A 13224-nucleotide genomic window follows, 5' to 3' on the forward strand; every position below is an offset into this window, starting at 1 on the left:
CATACAACTTGAACATCGAATCAGGTTTAAAACGGCACCTGAGCACTTCGACAATACATAAGTGGATCTTGCTTTAACCAATATGCCAGGGTCCCCGCCAATACCTGCCAATACCTAACGTCCAAAGCTTGAGCTTGACTTCAAATGTTCTTCTTCCTTTCCCACTATTATTTTTATGTTTACTACTTTTATGTATCGTTGGCTAAGAACTTGAACATTACATACATAGAACTTCCAGCATTAAAAAAAAAAAAACACAACTTGCTAAAACATACTACCTACCTATCACCGCTATTTTCCCTCTCTTAAAGCACTCATATCTATAATACCTCATCTTGTCTTGTCTTATCTATATTATCAGTCTATCCTATTTTACTTTTAATACCTGAATAACCTCCCCCTTTTCACTAATCATGTTCAACTGGGCAAAGCAAACGTCAGCATCATATCCCACCCTAATTATTACCTTCACCTGGTGTGTCCGGCTAATAGACTGCCTAGTTTGGCCAATGTCGTTGGTACCGAGGAACCCATCTATGGCCCCTCAGCCATAAGGTCCGTTGCCGAAGATGCCAAGAAGACGCCCTATACGGAGTTAACCAGGGACGACATGAAGTGGGAGGCAATGGAGTCGACCTCTGTAGAGACCCAAACCTTCTATTTCATGGCCGACGATGGTCATCTTGCCTTTTGCCAGGTCATTTACAGTAATGTCGTGTATGGAGCTCCAATCTATTTCCCCCCCATTCTCTTCTTTTTGTTTTAATTCGTCTCTTCAATCAACTAATTTTGCATGAAGTGGCATTCGAACGACATCCCAGTTCAACTCCAAGGTCTTCTACACCGATGGCAGGAAACCTCTATGGAGCACAACGCCCTTGAACCACGTCGACTTTAGTGAAGACAAATCTTGCTTCTTTGCCAAAGATTGCGCCCTAGAACTGTCCGAGGATGGGAAATCGTATACCATTAAGTCTATGAACGATCCCCAGTCTATCGTCAACCTCAAAATTACCCGGATATCGCCGGGTTTTGTTGCTGGCAAGGATGGCAAGACCTTATATGGAACGGATTTAGAAAACCCGTGGGGCACCATGCGGCACGCGTTCTGGCCGAGGTGTGTGACAGAAGGAAGTATTATGACCAAGGACGGCCCCATCGACTTCAAAGGAAAGGGATTTCTTTCCCACGCCTTACAGGGCATGAAACCCCATCATGCAGCAGCCCGATGGAACTTCGTCAATTTTCAAGGACCAACCTATTCAGCGATCATGATGGAATTCACTACGCCACCATCGTATGGAACCACAGTTGTGGGTGTTGGTGGGATTGTTAAGGAAGGGGAGATTATTGCTGCCGGAACCAACTGTAGCGCCAAGCACCTCAAAACAAAGCAAGACACAGAGAACGACTGGCCTGAGCCGACCGAGGTCCGGTTTGACTGGGCTGGTGCTACCAAAGATGGAAAGCCCGTGGAAGCATCTATCGAAGTCGTTCTTGGTAGCAGGATTGACAGAATCGATGTCATGGCAGAAGTACCTGGTTTTGTGAAGAAGATTGTTGCTGGCGCGGCAGGAACTAAACCGTATATATATCAAGTAAGTGAAAGCATGCCATGATTGGAGACAGTGACACCTAACCATGCATGTAGTTCTATCCCCACAGCACCCCGCTTGACCTCAAGATCAAGATCGGGGATGAAGAGATCATCGAAAAGGGACGATTGTTCAGTGAAGCAACCTTTATATCAGCAACAGAATGATATAAGCAAGACTTGGAATATGGCACAGCATAAATGCCCAGCACTTAATAAAGCGGAATCGCCAAGACGAGGATATTATCTGTCTGGCACCACGTTTGGAGTGTGGTTATCAGATGACAGATGGTCGTCTTAATAGATTCGGCTGTGCTATGGCTTCTCACCGACAGTTGGCATGCGGCCTGGATATCAAATTACACGCGGATTAAGTAGGCATGCTGCATCCTAGACTCTATAGAGATACAATACCACTCGTTAAGCTTCGAGGTGGTTAGCGAATAAGCGCACTCGTCCATTCAAAGTCTTGATTAGTCTTTTATAGGTTGCATTGTGAAGGCTATATAAATACAATGGTTAGACTTGAACGCTCCAGCTCATCCACGGATGGATGTACTGGTACATGTGACAGAGTCTTACAGACCAGAATGTAGCCGGGCAAGTCCAAGTAGCCTAGTTACGAGATGTGAATAAGGAGCGGCACGGCCGGGATAAAAAGGCATACACTAGAAAAGATAACGAAAGCACCACGCGTCATGTTATTCCAGATACGGATACTACTATGTACTAGTATGTATGTAGTACACCCTCCTACTAGGCTCCTAGAATCATGTACCGAGGTACATAGGTCCGTTATGAAAGTCTTATCGATAGGTTCCCACCTTACTGGATGATGAATACAACCGTCATCTGTCTTACCTTACCTAACCTTACCTCTCCCCACACATACAATACTTCCAGCGTGCTAGCGTACAAGTAAATAGTTCATCGCCACCTTCTTATCGCTTGTACGCGCCGCACCTACATGTACATACATACATACAGTACATGATACAGATTCATACAGATTCAACGATAACTTCAAGGTCTGCCAGTCTGGTCGTCAAGTGCAAAGGTACCTATTTGTAGGTATTTCAATTTATTAACAACAAATGAACTTTTTTAACATCGACATCAATCCTTTTCATTTCCCACTGCGGAACCAAACCAAGTCCCAAAAAATGCCAGAAAAGGCCGTCCCCCTCTCCACTCCACACGCGGGAAAGGGCGGGAAGGGTCTTGGTGGTAAAGGCCTCGGAGGTAAAGGTGTACGTTCATTCCTTTATTCCCTTAGTTCCGTTCTAACATTGAACTGATGTAATGCGCACACTACGATAAATGTTGGCTAACTTGTTACATCGCACAGGGGCTCAAGCGTCACCGGTATGTCGTGCATTCTCGCGGTCGCACATGCTACAAAGCTTCACGGCCGTATGTAGTGGTGTAGTGGTGTATGTCGTTGCTAATAGTTGTGCAGCAAGCTCCTCCGTGACAACATCCAAGGAATTAGTAAGTCCTGATAAATCCTTTCCTTTATCACATCACAAGCCTCGTTAAGCAGCCGCTAACCATATAACTCAACGTCTAGCTAAGCCCGCCATCAGGTAACGAACCCTCCCGCTCAAATACACACCGCCCCTCCCTCCATTCCAACTCTAATTCTCGAAATCGGTTACAGACGACTGGCGCGCCGAGGTGGTGTCAAGCGAATATCCGGTTCGATCTACGACGAGGTCCGCTCTGCCCTAAAAGCGCGACTGGTGGAGGTACGAAACTCATACCTACCTAGGTACACCATCAATTAACTAATATCTTCTTTCCCCGAGCATAGATCGTACACGACTGTATCATACATACAGAATACCGCATGCGAAAGACGGTTACCATCGGCGATGTAAGTTGCGCATCACGCATCACGCAGCAAATAATATCGTACCCTTTTTCGAAATAGAGTGCTGACTGTGTCATTCGCTTTATATAGGTCCTGCAATCCCTGAAACGACTTGGCCAGCCCATCTACGGTTTCGACGACGTCAGCGGTGGTGGTGGTACCATTGCTTCCAGGAGCCAAGCTGCTAAAAACCCTCAATACGATTAATTAAATAACGCAACAAGCTAAGGGGGGAAATGAATCCCACGCATCGATTGATTCAAAGGAGTTGAGGTTGCGGAAGCATGGCGCTTCAAATAAACTACTACAGGGAGGAACACCGCCTTGCCATGGACGTAATTACCATGAGAGCAGGTGGATGTGATTTGCAGCGTTTCGTGATGGGAATGTGTTTGCAATGATTTAACGATACCCATTTACGTAAGTCAAAAACGACAAAGGAGGAGATAAGAGAGCAGGACACAAAGGTCTGTACATACGTATCCTAGGTGGCTATATAGGGGTGCCTAGCTTTAAGATGAGATAGATAGCATTCATGCCTCTATGAAATACCACAAAGAGACTCATGTTAACAAGATTCCAATTGTTTCAATTGTTCTGTCTGTCTTCTGTCTGTCTGTCTGTCTGTCTGTCTACCTAATCTAGGTATACCTACCTACCTCCCAACCTCAGGTATAGATACCCAGGTTAGGTATGTAGTACTTGCTCTAAAATCTAAAGCCATAAAATAAACGAACGCTCCGAACGAATGGGGGGGTATTTGAGTAAAAGCATGACCGTGCCGGTATAAAAGCAACAAAAGTAGCCACCGCCGCCACCACCACCGCTGCCGCCACGGCTATAAACGCCAATCAGTAAAAGTAAACCCGGCCTTCATATATATACCTTACACCTATAGCCTATAGGTAGGTAGCCAGCCATCCCATGCACCGATCCGGATACTGTTCATCCATTCATCCATATCTTGGACTTTCTCTCTACAGCTTTCTTTTATTATCATTTCTTTTTCTTTTTACTTCTTTATTATTCTTCATCTGGTTGGTTGGTTGTTATCATTTCCTCCTCCTCCTTCCCCCCTCCCACTCCCCCAGAACCTTCTCGAGCGTCTTGGCGGCCCTCTGCTCGTTCTTGCGAAAGGGGCCGTTGAAGATCTCGGGGAGCACCATGGTGCTATTGGCGTGCTCCTTGGCGAACCCGACCTCGGCGTCCTTGCCGCACCGCTCGCGGGTCACCTTCACGGCTTCGTGGAGGAGGTCGATGCCGACGCCCTTGCCGCGGTACTTGAGCTTGACGGTCCAGGCGCGGATGAACCCCCGGCCGCCCTTGAGGAGGGAGTTGCGCCGTCTGTGCCGCTTTTTCCCTGACCCCGCGAAGCTGGCGTGGGGCTCGAGGCGCAGCACGAGCGCGCCGATGAGCTCATTGCCGAACCGTACGCCGATCACCGTGTCCTCCTCGCCGTCCTCCGATACCATCCAGTTCCACTTGGTGTCTTCAGCTACCTGCACGTACTGGCCTGTGAAGTAGCGGATGGTCAGGAGGTAGATCATGATCACGCCCGAATGCAGCATCAGGGCCGTGCCGAGGTCGCGGCGCATGCGCCACGAGAATTGGTACGCGATCCCCAGGCCCACAGCCAGGATGGCTAGTAAGTACGGGTGGAAGACCAAATGGTAAGAGGCCGATTGCCGCTGCTGGGCTATCGAGTCCGTCACTAAATTCAAGGCGCCCACCTTGTCGTTCTCACTACCCAATGCGCTGACGGACAAAGGAGGTAAGTCATCTGGTACGGGGTGGCTGGGGGGGTCAATGGTCACAAGGGGCGATGGCGATGGCGGCGGGAGAGCGTTAGACGGCGCAGGTTCTATATCTGGCGTTGACATGGCGGAAGGGTTGACGACGAGGTTCGCTCGCAGGAAGAGGAAGAATGCTACTCGAAGAAAGGGGTGCTGATCAGCTCTGTCGAAGCCTAATAATTTCTTGTCGTCCGTGCAAGTCCCAATCAAATCATTAACTCTTGCGTTCTCACCCTCGTCCAGCTCATGCGAAGTTTTGCGACAGCGAGGCGTGAGATGAGAGATGAGAGATGAGAGATGAGAAATGAGAAATGGGAAAGAAGTCGCACATAAAGTAATGATTGAAAATTGAACTTTCAACTTCAGATAGAGAAGCCCCGGTAACTCAAGGATTGAATAAAAATTTCGAGAGATGTCAAAAACAAAATGAAAAAATATCATCTACTCACCAGTACTGGTCTTTAAGCCTGGTACCACGTTCATCTTGTCAAGAATGACGGTGCCAGGCCCATAGTAGGCATTCAAGTCTAACTCTGTTGCCACGTGCGCCATCTTGACGTTGTGTATGGACAAGCCAGCGTAGAGGGTCGGTAAAGAATTTAATTGTGAATTTAATTGTGACCTGCTTTGAATAAGTCAATATAAGTGCTGTGCACGTAAATTAAATAAAAATGTCGTAATTAAGTAAATAACCTAGGTTAGGTACCTTTTTTCGTTTCTTTTACCAACTGCTTGGGACCCTCCAGGGTCTATTGGACGCTTCTGGACCCCCGATAAAATTATAGGGTGAGTCCGAAGAGGAGTGGGATGTTATGTAGGTATAGTTATATGTAGGTATCGACTTAAGAGGGAGGGGAAATGGTTTAATAAGTTCCGATGACGACAACTTCAACGAATATGGTTGCAGGAAAAAGATGGGATGGGATGGGAATGATAAGAGACGAAGAGACGAAGAAACGAAGAAACGAAAAAACGAAGAAAGCGACGGAGCAATCAGAGATATGACTTGATGAACAAACCCGTCCAAAGTCTTGGCTAGGAATGTTTAAACAGTAAACAGGCTTGACCCAAGATATGTAGGTAGATATGTAGGTAGTTTCACAGATAAACCAAATACCGCTCTTGATTCTCCGATTCTCCCTACAAGCACCGTTGCTGCACAGATGACATCGAACCGCGGGGTGCGCTCGTTACCAGTCGATCACGATGTCGGGTGGTTACCGTATCTGATAAGAAGCTCTTCAGGCGAATGAAATCGTCCGGCAGTGAACTACAAACAGCGCCACTTATACGTTTAGGGGTTGCCGTGCGAAATCCTATCGATGCATATCGATGCGTAGTTATCAGTGCTGCTGTTATCGTAGTCTCTTGGTATTTTGGTATCTTGGTCCCTTGGTACGCCGTAATTATCCTCGTGAGACAGAGCGCACCAGAGTGCTGGGTCGTAAGAGGGTTGTTCGCGCCTGTTATACAGGTCATCTTGAGACGAAGCTGTCGACACTAAGAGGGTCCAGGCCTCCCTAGCTAGGTTTTAAAATGGTTTGTGTGGCAGGTTGATCGTGGTACCCTCACCCTTCCCGTGCCCTGCCCTTCACTCACATGCCCACCAATACTAGCATCGCTAGCATTGGTAACGTCGCTAACATTGAAACTAATAGATCCATTTTTTTTCTAATAAATACTGCAGCATATGTGTGAAAAGGTAAGTGTCGACATCGCAAATTCGCAATCGATCATGCCCCAGATCATGGGATTGATGGGGTCCCTGCTAGTCAAGAAGATCAATCACCCATCCCCCGGATACAGAATTAGAAAGTCGACGGGATTTGTTCGGATTCCTTCTCGTTCGTGGGGTTAGGATAAGTTGGGATAGGTTCCAAGGTTAGGATGGCATCCTGTCAATGTGCCAAGACCTGAATCCAGAGTTCGGAGTCGATAAGAAAAGAAAGGGAGGGGGGAAAATGCCAGGTGAAGGGGAGTCAGACTTGCGTCTGTTTGAAACGTTTTACGCGTAATAAATTCAGGGAACGATTTGACTCGAGGCCAACAGAAGGCCATTTCTTCCGTGGGATGACCCAAAATGCGTCATGATCAGCGAAACGTCCCTTTATAGAAAAATTTGCGCAATTAGCATTGTCAGTCCATCGGTGGAGAGAACCAATAACGTGTTATATAAAACAAAACGGATACGCCGCACATGCACTGGACAAACTACTACTACGACGTGGGAGTAGTAATAAATACAACGTAGAAGCCGATCGAGGGGGTTTACTACATACATATCCACCTAGGTTAGTACGTTAGATATCCAAACATCTTTGCCTACCTAGTAGTAGGATACATATAATAGTATTCGTAGATAACCCCTCTCGGTGACGCAGAAAGGGTTACTGGATTCGAATTCGGTTTATTCGGTATGTTTTTTCGAGGTGAGGCACCTGGCATCCCAGTTCAGTTCAGTATCATAAGATCTTTATGTTCTTCCACTTTGACAACATTGAACTTCATGATCCAATGTTTTGTGAGTAACCATGTTTTAGTTTCCCTTGGGTAGATTCACTGGTGTCTATGGATATGTCTCCTAGGTATGATGGGTAAATAAATTCAAAGAGAACACCTATTACTTTTGTAGGTAAGTAAAGTGCTCGGTCAATGCTCAGGATCTCTGGAGATAAGTAAGTAGTTACACCGAGTTTATTGTCTATTGTTACCTAAAGTCAATCCATGAATAGAATCAATATGATTAGGTAGCTGAGAATGATTTGTGTATTATTTGGATGTTGTAGAAAGAGTAGTTGAAACGTTGAAATCATCAATCTGTTACAGCCTATTTACTACCTACAGTACTAGATACAATACCTGGGCACTTACATAATCTTCATGGCTCCACAGTCCTTCCTTGCTCCTTCAACTTGGCTCTAACCTAGTTACATACATGTAGGTATTGTACATTCATGTAGGACGCTACATATGTAGACTCAAATTGAACATCGGACTTGGGCTACTGTAGTGCAATGTCGAGCAGGCGGTAACTGAGCCACACAGCCACACAGCCACATTCAAGAACCCAACATTGAACTCCGATATTTCATGTTTGCGTGGCTAAGCAGGTCACCCCTCCCTTTTCTCCCTCCCTCCCCATATTAATTTACCCTTTTTCTCACTTCTCTCACCAAAAAACCCAAAACCCAAAAAAACCCCATGGATGTGGATGTCAGGTCATCCAAACCCTTGTCAATCCTGACAACTTTCCCAGCCCTACAAGGCGACAGACAAGACAGATCACGACATCAAGCTATACTTCTTATTGACATACTACAACGATACATAGGTAGTGGTACCAGGTATGTACTTGTATAATCATCATCATCATCAAATCTAATGAATCTATGAGTCTATGAATCTATGAATCTACATATGTAGAATAAATAATCCAAATTGGGTTAAATTTCTACTTGTCATATTCATTGCCATATTCATTGTCATATCCATTCATTGACTTATCTACCTGTTCATTGATTTTATAGTGGAATAGTGGAAACTGATGCATTTTCGTGTAGGTAGAGAAGATAGAATATTGAAGATGATCCATCCAATCCATCTATCTGCATCTGTTCTGTGTGTACACATTAAAAATGTGTGCTTACCTACCTTACTGCTAAATACTTCAATATTGTTGTTCTAGCTTCTATGAGCTTCCAAGTTCTCGGCAATGCTCCCCGACTTAGCTCGGAGCAAATCTACAAACAAACAAGACTCTATCTCGCAAATGCGACCACATCATCCATATATGTGAACTGCAGTGATGCAGTGCTGCAGTGTTGCCTTGATGCCGTGGTCTTGTCGCATTTCGAGCACTCTCCTTTGCTCAAAGGAACAATAAAAAGCATGGAGTGTCCGAGCCCTGCCAGAGAAACGCGATACGTCCAAAACCGAGAGTGTTCGCGATAGGACTTGCAGTTTTTAGTCTGGGAACCAAGCCAAACTGCATCAAGCTGCATCAAGCTCTCTCTGGTTTTTAACTCATTTTACTGATTTTTTTTTTTTACTGATTTTACCCCTTTGCAGACTGTCCCCTTTCAACCACTGCGTCTTTGATTGGATAACGCCCGAGTCCTGCAGTCAGCAAGTCCTTCCTCCTCAGCTAGCGACCCATCTGCACAACAAGGCGTAATTTGGGGTCCTTTCTGCCTTGTTGCCTGCGTACTTCACCGAGTAGGGTTTTGGACCCCAACTCCATTGCTTGCGCTCTTATGCAGCCCTGTGAGCCGCGAACGGTAAGTTAAACGCACTGCCGATAGCAATTGCAAGGGCTTCTGTTGAGGGAGCCTGTTTAGTGGTCACCCATGGCTGGATACGTCCTTATTAGTCCGCGGTCGTTACCGCTGGGTCCTAGGGTACAAGTATTACTGCACCTGCATCAATGTTAAAAGTCCTACACAGTACATCGTCATATTCAGGGTAGCAGAACTATTTTCTAGATCTTTCAAAATAAAGTCATGGATCGGTGGCGATCCGCTTGGCCCCCCGACCTCTCTTATTCCGTTCAAGTCTTAGCCTTTATTGTAGACCACTGCTGCAGAAATGGAACCAAAAGGGAGCTTTGCCACTTCCGAGTCGGCTTCTGTTGACACTACTTTATTCGATTGGGACCCGCCGGTCGGGCAGCGCGCAGACGCTCATCAGGCCCCTTCTCTCCACCCAAGACGGCGGTCACGATCAAGTCTACGATCCGAATCCAACCCACGAGACCCTTCACCATGCGCGTGAGTAGCACTACAATACCATCACCTCCTCCAACGTACTGACTTGCTCAGGACTCGAGAGATTGCAGGGGAAGATTGTGCGCTTCAGAGATTCATAGTATGGGCTGCTATCAAGCGAAACAAATCAGTCACAGCACCACAGGATCGTCTCAAATGCCCTCTCATTCTATGTGGAAAACAGTTCGACGACCATGAGGCAATGCTAAGGCACCTAACCAAGTGCAAACATCTCAAGACTGGTGAATACGTATGCCACGACTGTACAAAAATCGAGCGATTCAATGACAGGAAATGTCGGTCATGTCTAGGTCATCCACCTAAACGAAGGCGCATCATCAACATGGCCAAGAAATTCTTCTCAAATATCGGTAACAAATCTCGAAAGGAAGTAGTATCCCAGCCTACTCATCAGAATGACCGTGTTATTCCCCCACCTAGTTATGATTCTCTCATCATCGACCTCGAAGAACAAAGTGGACAACAGCAGCAGCAACCACAGCATGAGCACCCACATGAACAAGGACACGAGCCTCGAGAACAACAGCAATCACTGTCTCAGAACCAGCCTCAACCCCTGATAGAGTTGAATGGTAGGGAGATACACGAACTAGACTCGATACAAAAGCTACCAACAGCCGAACTCGATTCCACCAACAATAACGGTCAGACCGTAGAAGTTCCGATACTTCTAAATCAGCAAAATCATCCGACACGACTTTCATCTTGCCCACGAATGGACGATATACTCATTATTCACGAGGATTCTCAAACTGTACATCTTGACCAGGACATTTCTATGTCTCCGCCTAATCATATATCATCAAATTCCGGGAGTAGACGGCCATCATTAGCCCTAGATACTCATATAGATCGATACAGGAATGTCCCACGTACGAAACACCTCTCCCCAAGCTCATCGCTTCGATCGACGGGCAGCTCTCAATTATCGCCGGCCACCCTGTGGAGTGCAAGTTCAGGTGGCTCTGCGGTTTGGACCGTCGGTTCTGCCGTTGATACAGCGATGACATCTCCAGCAACCCCCCTCAGCCCAGTTGATCTTTGGGCGGTGTCTCACCCAGAGGAAATATCAGCTATGTCAAAGACCGGGAGCGCATGTCCGGACGACAACTGTAACTATATGGCCGATATTCTGTGTGAACTCCCAGGCGATGACTCACAGTTCATACCACGTGGCCTATCTGATCCATTGCTCTTCTCTTTTAGTCCTAAGGATAACTACTCATGGATGCAATCAGAGGGCACGGAGTTATCACTATCAACTTCGGTCAACATGATGTTTACAGACACTAACCCTAAGCCTGCAAACATGTCGTCCGGGTTCATCGAGTCGTCAGATCACGGCCCCGATACTAGAACGCTAGTAGAATCGGTCTGGGGTGCGTTACAGGAGCACGTCCTAAGTTCATTCACAAAATTGTCTCATATCCAAGGAAACTCATTAGTCGATCGACTCCGAACGCAATCACCCAAAGCTGTAGCAATGAGTGGTCTATCGAGCTTGAAGAGTATTCTAGAAGGCAACAACCCCACTGACCCGCTCAGCTACATATGTTACATTCATGTAATCTACGCCTTTTCCATTCTTGTTTACGAAGGCGACCTTGACTATCATTGCCAGTTCATGTACCAACAAGCTCTCGCCTACCGACGCTTTATCAACCCCGCCTATGCCGAATCTTATACGCAAATCGTGACAAATATCTGGCAGCCCACTTCAAATAACCATTTCCGGACCCATATAGGAGGAAGTGCTGTGGGTGGGTCGTTGAATCTGAAGGGTAAACAGCCAGAGGGTCGGGTAGACTTGAGGATCAACCAAGAAACCGACCATCTTCTTGTAGTCGGACAAAACTTTCTTGACGGCAAGTCATGGATATAATTATTCTTTAGTAACTTAAACAATTCAAGTTTGCTAACATTCACAGACCTCGAAAATTCCGTTATAGCCAGTAGCTCAGACAAGCCGAACGAAGTTGTCAGCTCTGGCCTTGCGTCCATCCATTTCATGGAGTTTCAGCCAGTACCAATGCATGACAGCGCCTTTGCAATCACAGCTGAATTTATTATTCGGGATATAATTTCGAGATTCCCCCATTCCGAAGCCTTAAGATCAAAATTGGAGGAAATCAAGCAACATGTTCGCGTTGGGGGTTTCACTACGGTTCGCAAACTTGAACTTGCGGTCCTACAAGCTGGAAAGGTAAGCGTTCATAGAATATACCACCATGTCCCCTTGTCCATTATGTAGGACATATAAGGCCAATTTCAAGCTGGAAGATCCCCCTGCAATTACACCTTCATATAGTAACACAACTAACGTGGAAAAACTCCCAGAACTCTTTAGAATCCTCTGATCTTTTCAACGAATTTATCCCCCAAGTTAGGAGGCTTTGCGACCAAATCTACCCAGAGACGGGGTATAGCCGCAGGGCAACATATCAAACTCTAGGGGTATCATTGGTAGAGGCACTACTCCAGACTCTTGCTGCCGAACCACAACATGCCCAGGAGGAATCAACAATCTTCACGATGGAATATCCCGGCAACTACAATTTATTCGGTCAACCGGAAGATGGGACCTTTGACGACCCCAACGGCATCGTGAACGATCTATTCCACGGACTAGTAGACACCTCTCAGCAGAACCAGCCAGCCATCACCCCATCCCCAAGTTTCAACTCGTCGGTTGATCCCATAACTCTTGGCGACATCGGCACCTCTGATGCCCGGCGATCGACTACGGCATCCTACACCGAGACCTCGAACGAGTCTTTCGTACACTCACCCGACGTCCCCGGGCCAACCTCGCACCCGACTCCGCCCATCCCGTCCACCCCCGTCCACCCCGAGCCCAGCCCGCGACCCGGCTCGTCCTCCACGGCACAGAAAGTAGAAGCCCACGACGCCTGCGAGATCTGCGGGTACCGGCCCAAGGGGCACCCGCAGTGGTTCAAGGGCAGCATGGCGAAGCACAAGAAGATGCAGCACTCAAAGGGGCCGCCGGTCATCTATAAGTGCCCGTTCCCCGGCTGCAACAGCCAATACAAGAACCGGCAGGACAACCTGCGCCAGCACCAGATCGAGAAGAACCATTTTGTGGGGGACGAGACCGGCAGGAGGCCGAGTAAGAGGAAAAAGGTATCGACGGGATAGGTGGGCATGAAAAAAAAACATAAT

At 46.9% G+C, this 13224-nt stretch overlaps 4 protein-coding genes across 4 annotated transcripts; 3 read left to right on the plus strand and 1 right to left on the minus strand.

Moving 5' to 3' along the window:
• The first annotated feature begins 45 nt into the window (after positions 1-45).
• On the plus strand, positions 46-2418 carry GGS25DRAFT_493331 (oxidative stress survival, Svf1-like protein). The gene is made up of 4 exons (XM_049261246.1): positions 46-436; positions 502-717; positions 800-1598; positions 1652-2418. Exons 1-4 carry the CDS (start codon positions 414-416, stop codon positions 1760-1762), a joined length of 1149 nt encoding a protein of 382 aa, XP_049115224.1. The 5' UTR covers positions 46-413; the 3' UTR covers positions 1763-2418.
• Positions 2419-2444: 26 nt separating this feature from the next.
• GGS25DRAFT_493337 (histone-fold-containing protein) lies at positions 2445-4044 on the plus strand. Its single transcript, XM_049261247.1, has 7 exons — positions 2445-2844; positions 2943-2959; positions 3054-3085; positions 3165-3180; positions 3255-3342; positions 3408-3470; positions 3558-4044. Exons 1-7 carry the CDS (start codon positions 2689-2691, stop codon positions 3672-3674), a joined length of 489 nt encoding a protein of 162 aa, XP_049115225.1. The 5' UTR covers positions 2445-2688; the 3' UTR covers positions 3675-4044.
• A 131-nt stretch (positions 4045-4175) lies between these two features.
• GGS25DRAFT_307728 (uncharacterized protein) lies at positions 4176-6146 on the minus strand. The gene is made up of 3 exons (XM_049257702.1): positions 5967-6146; positions 5710-5885; positions 4176-5394 (listed from the first exon to the last, which is right to left on the minus strand). Exons 2-3 carry the CDS (start codon positions 5810-5812, stop codon positions 4520-4522), a joined length of 978 nt encoding a protein of 325 aa, XP_049115226.1. The 5' UTR covers positions 5813-5885; positions 5967-6146; the 3' UTR covers positions 4176-4519.
• Positions 6147-9844: 3698 nt separating this feature from the next.
• On the plus strand, positions 9845-13200 carry GGS25DRAFT_522347 (uncharacterized protein; the record flags this gene model as incomplete). The annotated part of the gene is made up of 4 exons (XM_049264216.1): positions 9845-10026; positions 10078-11825; positions 11973-12247; positions 12382-13200. The coding sequence occupies 4 exons, from the start codon at positions 9845-9847 to the stop codon at positions 13198-13200; spliced, it is 3024 nt and encodes a 1007-aa protein (XP_049115227.1).
• Between the last annotated feature and the right edge of the window lie 24 nt (positions 13201-13224).

Source organism: Hypoxylon fragiforme, assembly GCF_022984875.1.
Source record: "Hypoxylon fragiforme strain CBS 206.31 chromosome Unknown GGS25scaffold_6, whole genome shotgun sequence".
Classification (NCBI taxonomy): Eukaryota; Fungi; Ascomycota; class Sordariomycetes; order Xylariales; family Hypoxylaceae; genus Hypoxylon; species Hypoxylon fragiforme.